Genomic DNA, 13344 nt, shown 5'->3' on the forward strand with positions numbered 1-13344 from the left:
CTTACTGACAAATAAGAGATAGCCAGGAAGTATTGTACTGCTGGTTGTTATAGTAGCTGTCATCACAGCTGTACATTTAGACAAGACTTTCAATACCGTGCCCATGTTGTGAATCTGGGTCACAGCTTGATGAGTCAAACTAATCTGACTCAAGATTTGGACTGCTGGGTGAGCTTCCAGTCTCAAAACTAATTTATTGCATGTTTCACCTTCCTCAGTCCCCTCACAGCTGACGATACACAGGGTGACTAAAATGTTTTGAGCCTCACACAAATAGAGCAGTGTTTACCTGAAATCTTTAGTTGTGGACGTTACATGCTGTCATAGAGGTATGTCCTTGCAAACATGAGTCAACTGCACAAATGTTTCACTGTGAATTCATTGGAACAGTGATACTGAGGAAAACGGACAGTTTGAAGAACGCTATGAAGTAGTTGCAGAAAAAAGGCTCAACACAAAAACCTCCATGAAGACTGAGGACAACACAAGTGAAGGGTGATACATCTTCAGTAAAGATGGATGGCAGGGAGAGCCTTGACTACATGTGCCACCCTGGGACACCAGGGGCTTCTTTCACGAAGCAACCTTTACTAAGGTTAACCTTAACTCCCTTTCTTTAACATTGTACTAAGGTTACCTTAGTGACTTACGATCACCTTAGGGCTTTGTGAAAGGAGGCCCAGCTGTCCACAGTTACACCAGAAACGATCCATGATCCGATGATGATCAACCGGGGCATGATTGTGTTGTATTGCCAGTTCAGTAGACATTTTAACAGAAACATTGGCAATGACAAATTATCAGCTTGTTTGGTTCCAAAGCTTCTGACATCTGATACAAAGTGCACTTAAAACATTTTGTTATAATCTACCTCTGTTTGAAGCTGATCCAGAAAGAGGGTAAAAGAAACTCTGTCGCTTCATGTGGAAAGGGCATGACCTCCATCTTTGGCAATGCCAAGGGTGAACTATCTTCCTCATGTCCTGGGGGCGGTGGGGTAGCCTGATGGTTAAAGTGTTCGCTCGTCATGCCGAAGACCCGGGTTCCATTCCCCAGATGGCTACATTGTGTGAAAAACAATTCCTGTGTCCCCCGCCGTAATATTGCTGGAATATTGCTAAAAGCTGCGAAAAACCACACTCACTCACTCCTCATGTCCTGACAATAAAAGCAGCATATAATGTCGATCATTTGAGGCCATTACAGTTTTATCCTAATTAGGTTTGAGAGATGCAGGAAGCTCAGAAAGTGTGGTTTTCTATCAATCAGATAATACATGTCAACAATCAGTGCGGATTTAGCCTTCAGCACCCACCTTATTCTCAGGATGAGGATCAGCTAGACAGAACCCATTTCAATTCAAATGATTTCGTAGCATCTTTGGAAAACCTCTTGTACAAGAAAGGACTCAAATGAACCTGGTATAAAATGTCCAACATCAATGGCAAAAGTTAAGCAATGTGGAAAGAAGCTATCACCCCTCAAACCACTGTATCGTTATGTTAACTATATAAGGTGCCATTAGATAAAGTAGTGTTATCTGATTGTGATAAAATTCATGTTGATAAAGTTTGTAGACATAGCATCCATCAATAACCTGTAAAACGATACATTGTGTGTGTATGTACTTCTAGTCTGGTAGTGAAGTGAGGTGGTTGGTCATCTCGGCTTCTATCATAACCTGTAAAGTAAAAGCGATACAGTGTGTGTGTATGTACTTCTTCTAGTCTGGTAGTGACCAAAGTAAAAGCGTGTGTGTGGTGTACTTCTAGTCTGGTAGTGAAGTGAGGTGGTTGGTCTGTGCTCGGCTTCTATCATACTGGACTATCATGCTGTGTAAAACGATACAGTGTGTGTGTATGTACTTCTAGTCTGGTAGTGAAGTGAGGTGGTTGGTCTGTGTAACTGGAAAGCCATACAATGCTGCTACAGTGCAAGCAGCCATATGAATGATGAAGTGTAGTGTTTGGCCCAGAAACCTTCTGTCCAGTACCCGCAATGGTTTGAGATTTTGCTGGTGCTTCTGTTTACAAGCTGCATACAAGCACCATAAGTGGATCAGAATCTTAAAGGATGCACTTTCATAGTACAAAAAACCATTGTAGAATATGTATAGAAACACAACATCCTGTTATCTCAAGTCCGTTTATTCTTTACAAAAGAACAGAGTTTCCTGACGACATTCACCAACACAGTGATGTTGGTTATTTTCAACATGTCCACAGCATGAAGTAACACAACCGCTTACTCTCATCCATGTACACAGTATGCTTCCACCATCATTCTGCTGGACCTACTTTCACCATCTCACACACACACATACTCGGCATACAGGACAGATCATGCTGACCTGTGCAAGTGAAATCATTTATGGTCTAAATTTCAAATTAATCTTGTGTGATTTTCATGTTGTCAATAAATGCAAATATCAATCAAAACTGTTGGATTCAGCATCAGGGCTTATAACCTGACTTCCTGTAAAGCCGGTTGGTGAGATACCTTTAAAAGACTCCCCACAGCTGACTGTTTGGATTCTGAATGCAGATCTGAATCAATGTTGAATATTGTGAAATCCTAGAATACTTATTATCACGTAACTGATGTTCCACCCTCCACTACATCTGGTCTCTGCAGCTGAATCACGTTCATGCCTGCATCAGCCACATCTCCCTAGCATCACAGGATGATGTTCCCGCAGAACACATCACAAATGTGGCAACATCAACACCAGTTGTGGGGGAAGTAACATCCCATCCTAGCTATGCTTTATGGTCTCTGATGGTCCTATTAGATTAACCCAGTAGATCCTATAGGAGTCATGGCTGAAAGAAGACTTTCTTTGTCTTCGATGAAGGAATAAGTCCAGTGTTTTTAAGTCTGCGAACCGCTTCCCGAAGGTGTCTGGGTTGTAGAGGCCCTGTATCATTCCACTGCTCTGTCACATCCAGTGCTGAAACAGAAATAACAGAGAATATTAGGGGCTGACAATTTATAGACAGGTTTGTTCCAGGGAAACTGGCAGTCATGGCAGATTTAAAACTATATATTTAGGATTACACCAGTGTATGAAATAAGCCAAAAATCCAGTCAGACATCAGGGCTGGTAACTTCAAAATGTCACCAACCCAAAATGGATTTAACGAGACCAAATATGGTGAATTTACTCAGATGTATGGAACATCTAAATATTTTACCTGGCTAGGTGTAAATTTAGACCGTCCGTCAGAAATCTAGACCGTCTCGGGCAGTCGGACGGGCCTTATTTCATACACTGATTACACTTTCTCAGTAAGTATAGATAGTGTGAGCTGATGATTAGGTGCCTGACTCTCAGAGTGTGGGTTTGAATCCCAGGACGGTACTCAACCCAACAAACATACAAGAATCGGTACTTTACCAAGAAAGTGTAATCCCAAATATAATGTGTTACATCTCACCACTTTCTAAATGGCATCGTGTATTCATAGCAGATTTGATCATTCTGTATTATTCTGCTAACTCAAATGATATCAAACTATCAGTAAACATTGTACTTAGAAGTCAGTATAGTGGCAGTATGTACATGAAGTCCTCAGTCCACAGACAGTAGCTGTCACTAATTTCAAATTCTGTCAACTGACAAACCAGTAAATATGTTGAATAAAACGCTTTTCCTGAGCCGACAGTACCTGACTCTACGACTTCTCCAACGAAGACCTTGGCGATACCGGACATGGCTATCACCACATTCTGGGAGACGGAGGATCCTGTGATAGACTGCATCAGCTGAAACAAGACAACAGATTCTACATGCACCATGTACAGTAAATATTTATACAAATTTTGATATGCATGTATTTTTAAAATACACCATGAAATTGCCCAGAGAATAGTTTATTACCTCAAACTGAAGACATCTGGCTTACCAAAGCATGGAAGAACTAATTCAGAATTACTATGAGTGAGTGAGAATGGTTTTATGCCCCTTTTTGTAATATTCCAGCAATATTACGGCAGGGGACATGGGCTTCACACATTGTGCCCATGTGGGGAATCGAACCCAGGTGTTCAGCATGACATGCAAACCGCCCCTGTATACTGTAGATTTTAGGTAGTTGCTTCAAGTTTTAAGAAAAAGATAGCATCCTTCTCTGAATATAGATCTGTAGCAGTTCCAGCATCTCAACATCATGTACATCCAGAGCTGCATGATAAACTTCATATTCTGTACACAGCAAATATTGTACAGTTTGAAATTGTTTGGTTAAAGTGAAAAGGTTGGACAGAAGCTTCAAAACACCTCCCAAATATTGAAAATATTTGTGTGAACACAGTACTTGTCAGGGGAGGAAATAGCCCATTGCCCGACGTCCGAGTCCAGTGTTTTTTTCTGTCGGGCAAGCAATTTTGTATATCACGCTGTACCGGTGTTCAGTTGACTTTCCAATATTAATAATGTTGTTTATTTAAAAAATCAGCAAGAAAACGGACGGTATAGTGGAAAAATGATCGGGCAAGTGATTTTGCATGTGCCACTGTACCGGAGTACACTAGCAATTATAAAGTTATTTCCATCCCTGCTTGTATAACGTGCTAGACAGCCACACATGACTTTCGTGCAGCATACACAAAGGCTTGCAGCAGTGGACCTATTACTTGTTCATTATGCTTCAGCAGCCACGTTGTCGGTGGCTGTCTCTAACGGTGCCAAATCAGGGCACAATTGCTTAAAATGTGTATAGTCAAATGATGAGTGAGTGAGTGTGTTTAGTTTTTCCTCCGCAATACCAGACAATCCAGTGATCAACAGCATGAGCATCGATCCGCGCAATTGGGAACCGATGACATGTGTCAACCAAGTCAGCGAAACTGACCACCCGATCCCGTTAGTCGCCTCTTACGACAAACATAGTCGCCTTTTATGGCAAGCACATGGGTTGCTGAAGACCTATTCTATCACGGATCTTCACGGGTGTATAGTCAAATGATGACCCTAATGAAACCAAGTAAGGGTTTTGATAATCGAAACATGTCAAATAAGGACAAATTGTTGTAAATAGATACATTAGAATTATGAAATGGGGTTGTATGTAGGGTGTCATACTCTATAAAGGAAAATGATTAGAGAAGATGAAGACAAAGTTTTCAACGATATGTATACTAGTCACAGAGATTGAAATATTGCATGCCATGATGGTAAAGATTGAAATGGCATGGATAAATATTTTCAATGTTCCCTGGCGGCAAGACTAAAATTATAGAATAATATCAGTGGCACTTTCAATCTCACAGCTTAACATGGGTGTATCCACTTTGAATGCCAGTGCGCATAACAAGAAAACCTGTTTGGGTGATAACATACTTTGTGGGTCAGCTTATAGGACAAATGAAGCTGATTTATTCTTGGAGTCACGATAGTGTTTAGGAAATCCAGTTTTCAAGTTTTCAGGATTACATGATGTTTACTGATTTATTAAACAATAAACTGACATGACATAATTGTTGTGATGTTTTAAGTTGGATCATCAAAAGTATGGGCACGCTTATATTCACAAAGGCACACACCTAAATTATCTGTCTGGCACCCATTGAAAAAATTGCATTTCTATCCCTGCAGTAGTCAAATCCTGAATAGCACACTTTTCTACCGTGTCTATGCTTACAGATAGATGGATGGATGGATGGATGGATGGGATTATGGGAAGCACACCCAGCAGAGTTATGTTCAAGACTCACTTATCACACAGCTGTTATCATGTGTAGTGGTGGGCATCAAAGCAAACTACATCCAACCAGCAAAAAATGGCTGTGGACAAATGCTCATTGCCAACTGGTGGCTTTTTTATAAAATGAACCTTTTGAGGTTGCATGAAACAAGAAAAATATGCAAGGCATAGCAGCAAGTATACTATGAGTCAGAGGCTACATCACCACACCAACTAATACCGAGAAAGTCAAACACAACAATGTGCACATTATTCACAAATGGCCAAAAACAACAAATACTGGTATTAAATTGCATACATGTAATCTCAATTTCCATTTGCATATAGAGCATTGGTCACATAAATGAATGACCACCACTAAATTCGAACCAGTGATTGAAGCACAAACTGAAATCAGCAAACTGAAATCAGCAAACTGACAGTGCTCACAACACTTTACATACAAGGGGAGATAACTGCAGGGACAGGAGACAGCAACAATAAAACATGCATGTTCTTCCGATAGATAACTGGTTTTCAACACAATTATCACTTTACAATGATGACATTCCTGTACACATGGATTCTTATTTCTTCACTGTACACTAAACTGACTTAAATCTGGTTCATACTGAAAACTTAAACAACCATCGTCAAACAAGCTTGGGAATTGTTCATTTACAGTTCTGAAGATACGGTAATCTTTGCAGACTTGGGTAAAGAAAGATTGAACAGTGTTTTTGAAAACAAACTTAACCCTCGCTGGCTTCAAATAACTGTAGTATGTTTCCTCAATGAACACAAAATAACAAATTCAAAGCTCATAGTACATGAGTTAGCAGAGTTACATGAGCACAGCACAAAATATATAACAGTAACTAGTTGTGATTTTCTGCAACTTTGGATGACTATAAACCCCAAACATCAGTCAAGTCTTAGCCTTACTAATTAACACTGCACTCAGCAATATTCCAGAGTGGGATATCAGTTTTCTGTTAATAAACAAGTCTGGCCAAGACACTCCAGTATTGGATGATATGAGCAACACTCCATCCAGTCAATGTAAGATGACACTATCACCATACCTGACTGTCTGATCCACTAAGTCATGTTACAATCACCCTGCAGCATGTACAAGATACCTGAACATGTAAACCAATATATATCACCGAACAAGACACTGAACAATGTTGAAGGTACGTTACCCTTTTTATTGCTGCTCTAGGGAAAGCAGCTCTCCTGTACATCTCGTATCGGTTCAGTTGGTCTTCGGAGAAGTTGGACACCAACACCCTGAAACAGATGATCACAATACATAACTGTTCTTCGATCACCCTCAAATTATCGCCAGGATATATTAAATTCCACACCTTTCATCCTAACAATAGTGCTTAATTTGCATGGCAAAAATTGAAATGGTACATGGAAGCACGACTAAAATTATAAAAATATTAATCACCATGATTCATTTTAATGATTCATTTAATGGAAACTGCAATATCTCTAATGATTAAAAACACATTTTTGCTCCCCATTAAACTGGTTATCGGTGGCATTCTCAATCTCACTGCATAACATGGGTGTGGCCATTTTGAATCCCAGTACACAAAACACAGGAAATCCTGACTGTGATGATAACATAATTGGTGGGTTACTTTATGGGTCCAGGACAAATGAAGCGGAACTATTCTTGCGTTCAGGAAATTCAGCTCTCAAGTTTACAGGTTTACATGATGCTTACTGATTTGTTAAACAAATTGAAATGACATAATTGGTGTGATGTTTTAAGATTACTTGGATCATCCAAAGGTATGGGCACATTTTCACAGAGGCACACCTAAATTATCTGTCTGGCACCCATTGGCATCCTTGGAAAAATTGCATTTCTATCCCTGTTCTTTTAACATCTGAAGTCTGGAGCTATTTTCAGCTGGCACCTGATACATTGCTTCATTCATTCGGTACCGTGTTGATTACAGATTGGGAGGCACGTGCCACACAGCATCAGAATCACTGTAAGGAGCCAGTACAGCTACCTGAAGCTGATGTAAGTATAAATCACTATGTTACCCCACTCTGAGGGGTATTAGGCACAACCAGTTGAATTTACTCTCAGTTTAATATGTAGACGCAGCTCAGTTAGTTAGCTTGACAGGTCAACCTTTTGAAGGATGTGAGTACACGTCCAATAGATTCTCACAAAGAATCTTTTACTTCTAAGTGACATGACATTCGTCAGACACCATCCTCAAGAGTAACTGTGAAGCTCACTTTAAATTTCGTGAGATCATAAAGTTAGTATTGCAGACGATAGGTATGATGAATTGCGACAGTCAAGTGACAAGACATGATCTTACATTGTGATACTGACATATGAATAGAGGCTCTGTGTTTAGTTTATAGTGGCTCATAACGTTCAGTTGTCACCTCACTTAGTTATATGTAGTTGACAAGTTTGGAAGGATACTCTTTGTCTGCAACATTCATATTACAACTTTTCTTTCTAAGCAGAAAATCTTATTACAATGTTATTTTGGTTTGGGTATGTATGTGCATGTGTGCATACATGTATATGTTATATATATGTTTTACTGCCAATGATATATAGTGTAATAATAATAAGTACATTTTTGCCCTGAACTATCATAGTTAAAGTATGAGGACACTTGCAATGATGCCACCAGTGATGTTAACAGGGTGACGCAACTGCAAACCAAGAAACAGGGTGCTACGAAGTAGTTTACCCTAGGAGACTGTACGAGGCCATGACAACTTACATGCATTGTGAATGTAACATTGGATACCAAGGGTACATTTGATTATGAGGGGGCAGACTAGAAAGGCGTAGTGACATCACTACAGTGTGATGTAATGTAAAAAGCGTTAACTTATTGCTTGAAAAAGTACTGTCGGCGCGAAGCATCTTAGAAGTAAGTTTATTGATTCAGAATTTCAGATTCAGAATTGGGTTAATGGATTTTGGTATCTGGTTTAATTAATATTGTTTGTGCACGCTTGTCTAATTCCATAATATATGGTACAACATAGATTCTGTCTGTCTGTCTGTCTGTATGTATGTATGTATGTATGTATGTATGTATGTATGTATGTATGTATGTATGTATGTATGTATGTATGTATGTATGTATGTATGTATGTATGTATGTATGTATGTATGTATGTATGTATGTATGTATGTATGTATGTATGTATAGATTCAAACTATGCTGGAAGTGTCTCTGCGTGTACTAGTCGATAATAATGATAATATCAATAAACACCACTAACTGCATTTTCAATCTTTCTTCCTCTTGCTTTTCCCTTTTTTGCTTGTTATGCGAATGCTCTTCTTCATTTTCAACCTTCCTCTTTTTATCTGGCGGGGACTCAGAAGACAATCTGCCATCTGAATGCTTCCCTTCTTTTTCTGGAGTTTCGCCTGATGACTTGACCGGCGATATTTCCGTGTCCTGCGGGTTATCATCATGGCTCCTCTTCAGAGGCGAGCTCATTTCTTTCTCATCATTTTTCACTGGACTACCGAGATCCATTTTCTAAGTGCGACTACTTCACACTATTTCAAATAAACGGCTAGTACTTTCACATTCTCTGCTTGTATGAACTGAATATTGACAAATACGGAAATCGGAAGTGAAGAACCGGATGTAATGGAATGATGGGTAAGACGAAAAACGTATTATCAACACAACTCATTGAATATGTGTAATAGCCTCAGGGAGACTCTTTTGGCCGATCAATTTCGAAAAAGGGATATATTCACCTTGATTAACTGTAATATGTATAAACTTTCTGTAAAAGCATTTTGTTCCGTATGTAATATCATAGGTTAAAAATAAACTAGAAATTCCACCAACTGTGTCAATATTTGAGGTTTTGAATGTACATACATGCATTTTCAAAATTGCTTTGTGAGATACAGATGTTGTCACTGAATTTTACCTTGATCGGTAATATCTCCGTGGTCTCGCATTATACTTGAGCAGGAACTTGGAATCACTGTTTTACTTTTGCAATTTCAATCAACAAACATGTCAATATCAGTTATGTGTTAAATGTTACAGATTTCTTATTGTCGACTTAACATACTGACAAACCCTCAACTGAATCAAGCATTAATAATGTTGGTATTAATCACATTCCCACTCCTTCATCGAAAATGTTAAATGACACTTGAAAACGGCTCGAACATCTGCACATTCTGGGTAGACCCGTAATTCCATTTATATAGCTGTTAATATATCCCAACAACCTTAAACTGTCTCTAATCTATTGAAGCATAAAGTACTCCGGCGTTAGCATCCACATACATTACAGAGCTGAGTACACAGGACAAACACTGAGACCAATGAACTGTGTTATATCAGGGAGACTATAGGTTGTAGATTATCCCTGGTTATATTAACAATCTCCTGGCATCACAAAGTAAGCACAATGGCAGTGGTTTGGCTACTGTAAGGGGGGAATATATACTAATTCGGAAGTCTGTCTGTGAAATACATGCGGTGTTCTGTTTCAACTATTTCTCGTCTAAAACATAAATGATGATTTGGTGACTGTTTCCTGTTGTTTTTGTCATTGTCATTTAGTTTCATCCTCCAGCTGCAGGTTCCCTTCTAAATATACATGTGTTTAAAACAATCTACACTGCTGAGAAAATAAACGTGTGAGTACTTTATCGGTACAGCCTAGCAACTCCTTAAACATGGTAAAGGAGAAACTGGAAAATGTAATATCAGAATATAGCATGATGTATGAAATAAGGCCCGTCCGATCGCCCGAGACGGACTAGATTTCTGATGGATGGTCTAAATTTACTGCTAGCCAGCCCGATGGTCTGGTAAAACCTTTAGATAACATGTTCCATACATCTGAGTAAATTCACCATATCATAAAATCCATTTTTCAAATTGAACGTTACATATAGACTTTACAATTACTGTTTGAACATTGAACTATCGTATCGCAAGTTCAAAGCACTGACTAACTAAAACTTTTCTTTTGATTGTCTGGTCTGGTCTGTCTAACATTTTGAAGTTACCAGCCCTGATGTCTGGCTGGGTTTTTGGCTTGTTTCATACCCTCTATAAAATAGTATACATCACTTACAACCCTACATATTCTGACGACCCTACTAAAGTTTAAATTCCTTCTCGGCAAATATCAGTAACCATTGACCGCCACTGTTGGCCTATGTACGTGATTAACTTCACAGTTGAACTGAGTACTGGTAAATATCCAAGAGACAAATACTGACATTCCACCTGTATATGTTATTTAAAGTGTATTTTTGACTCATTAATGTTATTTGAATTTTTTGTTCGAGGCTATTTTATAATAAATAAATCTTCAATTGATACCATGTTATTTCCTTTACTTCCCAAGCAATTTATTTGTGTTTGCTTCCTGAAACCTAACAATATTCAACATAGAATTTTTAATTGACTTCAACATGTGGAGTATAAACGACCATAAACGTAAAATTCAAACCGGTAAGATGTATCAATCTGTTAAACTATACTCATATTACATTAATGTATCATTTACGTATATTTCCTACTCAAATGTCAACAGGATCGGTTACAAGTTACATATGATGATTCGAGTATTTCATGGAAAACAACCCCGACTCCTTGAGTTGCGTATTTCACTTTCCAAACTGCAAGAAGCGTCGTAAAATCTCCCTCCTAGGCCAGGACTACAAGATGCAGTTGTCTTAGAGGTACATGGTGTACAAGTGATATAATATGCCTGTCAAAGTGAAGAAAAGTTTTATTTTCCAATGAGAATATCCATCATCTTCACTGGAAGCCCTGCACGTTTTGGGCAGGGTTGTCAACGTAAATAGCCATGTAAATAGTGTTTATAATTGTTAATTAGAGTCGTTTGAATCTGTGTATTTCAGCAAAACTTTGATTCCTATTGTTTTTTTGTGTCATTGGGATTTTCTCGTTGTTGTCGTCGGCTTATAAATGTGGTTATCAACCTCACCACTGCGTGGTTCTAGATCGAGTGTTCATATAGTCAAAGGGAGACAATCCTCCAGCTCGACAAAGTAAGGAAACGTCACAGGATCATCTCCCTTTAACCATGAACGTCGTTCTGCAAGGATCGTGAGTGAGTTGGGTTTTAACGCCGCTTAGAACAGTATTGGAGGTATATCACGGCAGACCAGCTCATTGAAGGAAGAGACCCTGAAGATGTCTACCACTTCGGTGAAACATACGATCAGGATACGGGAAGAAGCTGTTGATTTATATACATGATTTCAACTTATATATGGAGCGATGACAATGTTGAGTTTATGCCGTGGTAAAACATATATATGTATCGGAAGTCCGACAAGATGCAGGATGTACGAAAGGTTGCCGGACTGGTCTGGGGTTAAAACTCGTGGCGAAAATATACTCATGCCAATAATGGTTGTCACCCTTCAATTTTTATAATTGGACTGGGGTTGGGAGGGGTGACAACCATTATTGGCATGAGCATAAATGACATTATGATGACGATAGCACACCAAAGAAAAAGAAGAAATCAAAGGTGGAGACAAGTGAGACTGACGAGTCTGGAATCGGCAGTGACCATGTAGAAGAACCATCGATGGTCCCTAAGGAGACCAAAAAGGAGAAGGCAAAGGAAAACAGAAGAAGGAAAACAATTCTAGAAGAAGAATGGATATCGAGGAACTTGTCTTACGGTTGGACGTTTACTATTTAAAGAAATAATAATTTGGCTTCATGTTGACTGTTGAATTTATGTTTACTGTTCTTTTAAAGTAACTGTTAATTGCCAAGCAACATAACCTCATCATTCATTTCCACTTAAATATTACAAAATATAAGTATACAGTCACTATGGTCGGAACGCATGTCATACAATCTCTACAGGAGACTGGATGTTGTTTACAACTACGATCAGCAACATTTAGTTAATACTAGCAATCAGTCATATCAACTTGGCATCATGGTGGGGCAAACAAGTGGCTAACACTGGCGGATCCCGTGTCAACTTAGCCTGAAAAGACCCCCATGGTTGACATTGCAAACGGCGTTTTTGGATAGAAAGTAACGCAACGTAACCAGGTCACTGACGTGCCTTAATCATTTCATTGTTTTAATAGCATCACACGAAAAGCAATTGAAAGAGAGCTGATAATAACCAGGGTCCTACAATGTAATTTGTCATAAGAGACTGGTCTTTTACCAGTCGATTGATGATCATTATACAGAACCAAGTGAGGAACCTACCGAAATGTGTTGGACTTGTTACCAATAGTTTAACAACACAACCCGTTTGCTTTTCGTGTGTCCTTTCCTAAACTGCTGTTTGAAGGGAAACTTTACACGAAAATAATCATTGACTTCACCTTTTCCACAACAAAAGTATTTACCTAGTAGTTCCATAGCCAAAACAGTAGAGGCATCACAAGTAACTAATTATTTTTTTTCCTTATATCGAATCATATTTCGCACATTTACCGAGAGTTCTATAATCTTTATGACGGGAGCAGAATTGGGCTTCACACATTGTAGGCATGTGGGAAATCGAACCCGGGTCTCTGGCGTGAATAGCAAACGCTTCAACCACTTGACACCCCACCGCCCCTAGCAATAGATAATCAATCAACTTATTATCGATC

At 38.9% G+C, this 13344-nt stretch overlaps 1 protein-coding gene across 1 annotated transcript; it reads right to left on the bottom strand.

The window, feature by feature from the left end:
* Positions 1-2131: 2131 nt before the first annotated feature.
* On the bottom strand, positions 2132-9354 carry LOC124277766 (transcription initiation factor TFIID subunit 11-like). Its single transcript, XM_046713500.1, has 4 exons — positions 8973-9354; positions 6890-6977; positions 3669-3765; positions 2132-2950 (listed from the first exon to the last, which is right to left on the bottom strand). The coding sequence occupies exons 1-4, from the start codon at positions 9233-9235 to the stop codon at positions 2817-2819; spliced, it is 582 nt and encodes a 193-aa protein (XP_046569456.1). The 5' UTR covers positions 9236-9354; the 3' UTR covers positions 2132-2816.
* Positions 9355-13344: the final 3990 nt, after the last annotated feature.

Source organism: Haliotis rubra, unplaced genomic scaffold, assembly GCF_003918875.1.
Source record: "Haliotis rubra isolate DU_JTF1 unplaced genomic scaffold, ASM391887v1 Scf227, whole genome shotgun sequence".
NCBI lineage: Eukaryota > Metazoa > Mollusca > Gastropoda > Lepetellida > Haliotidae > Haliotis > Haliotis rubra.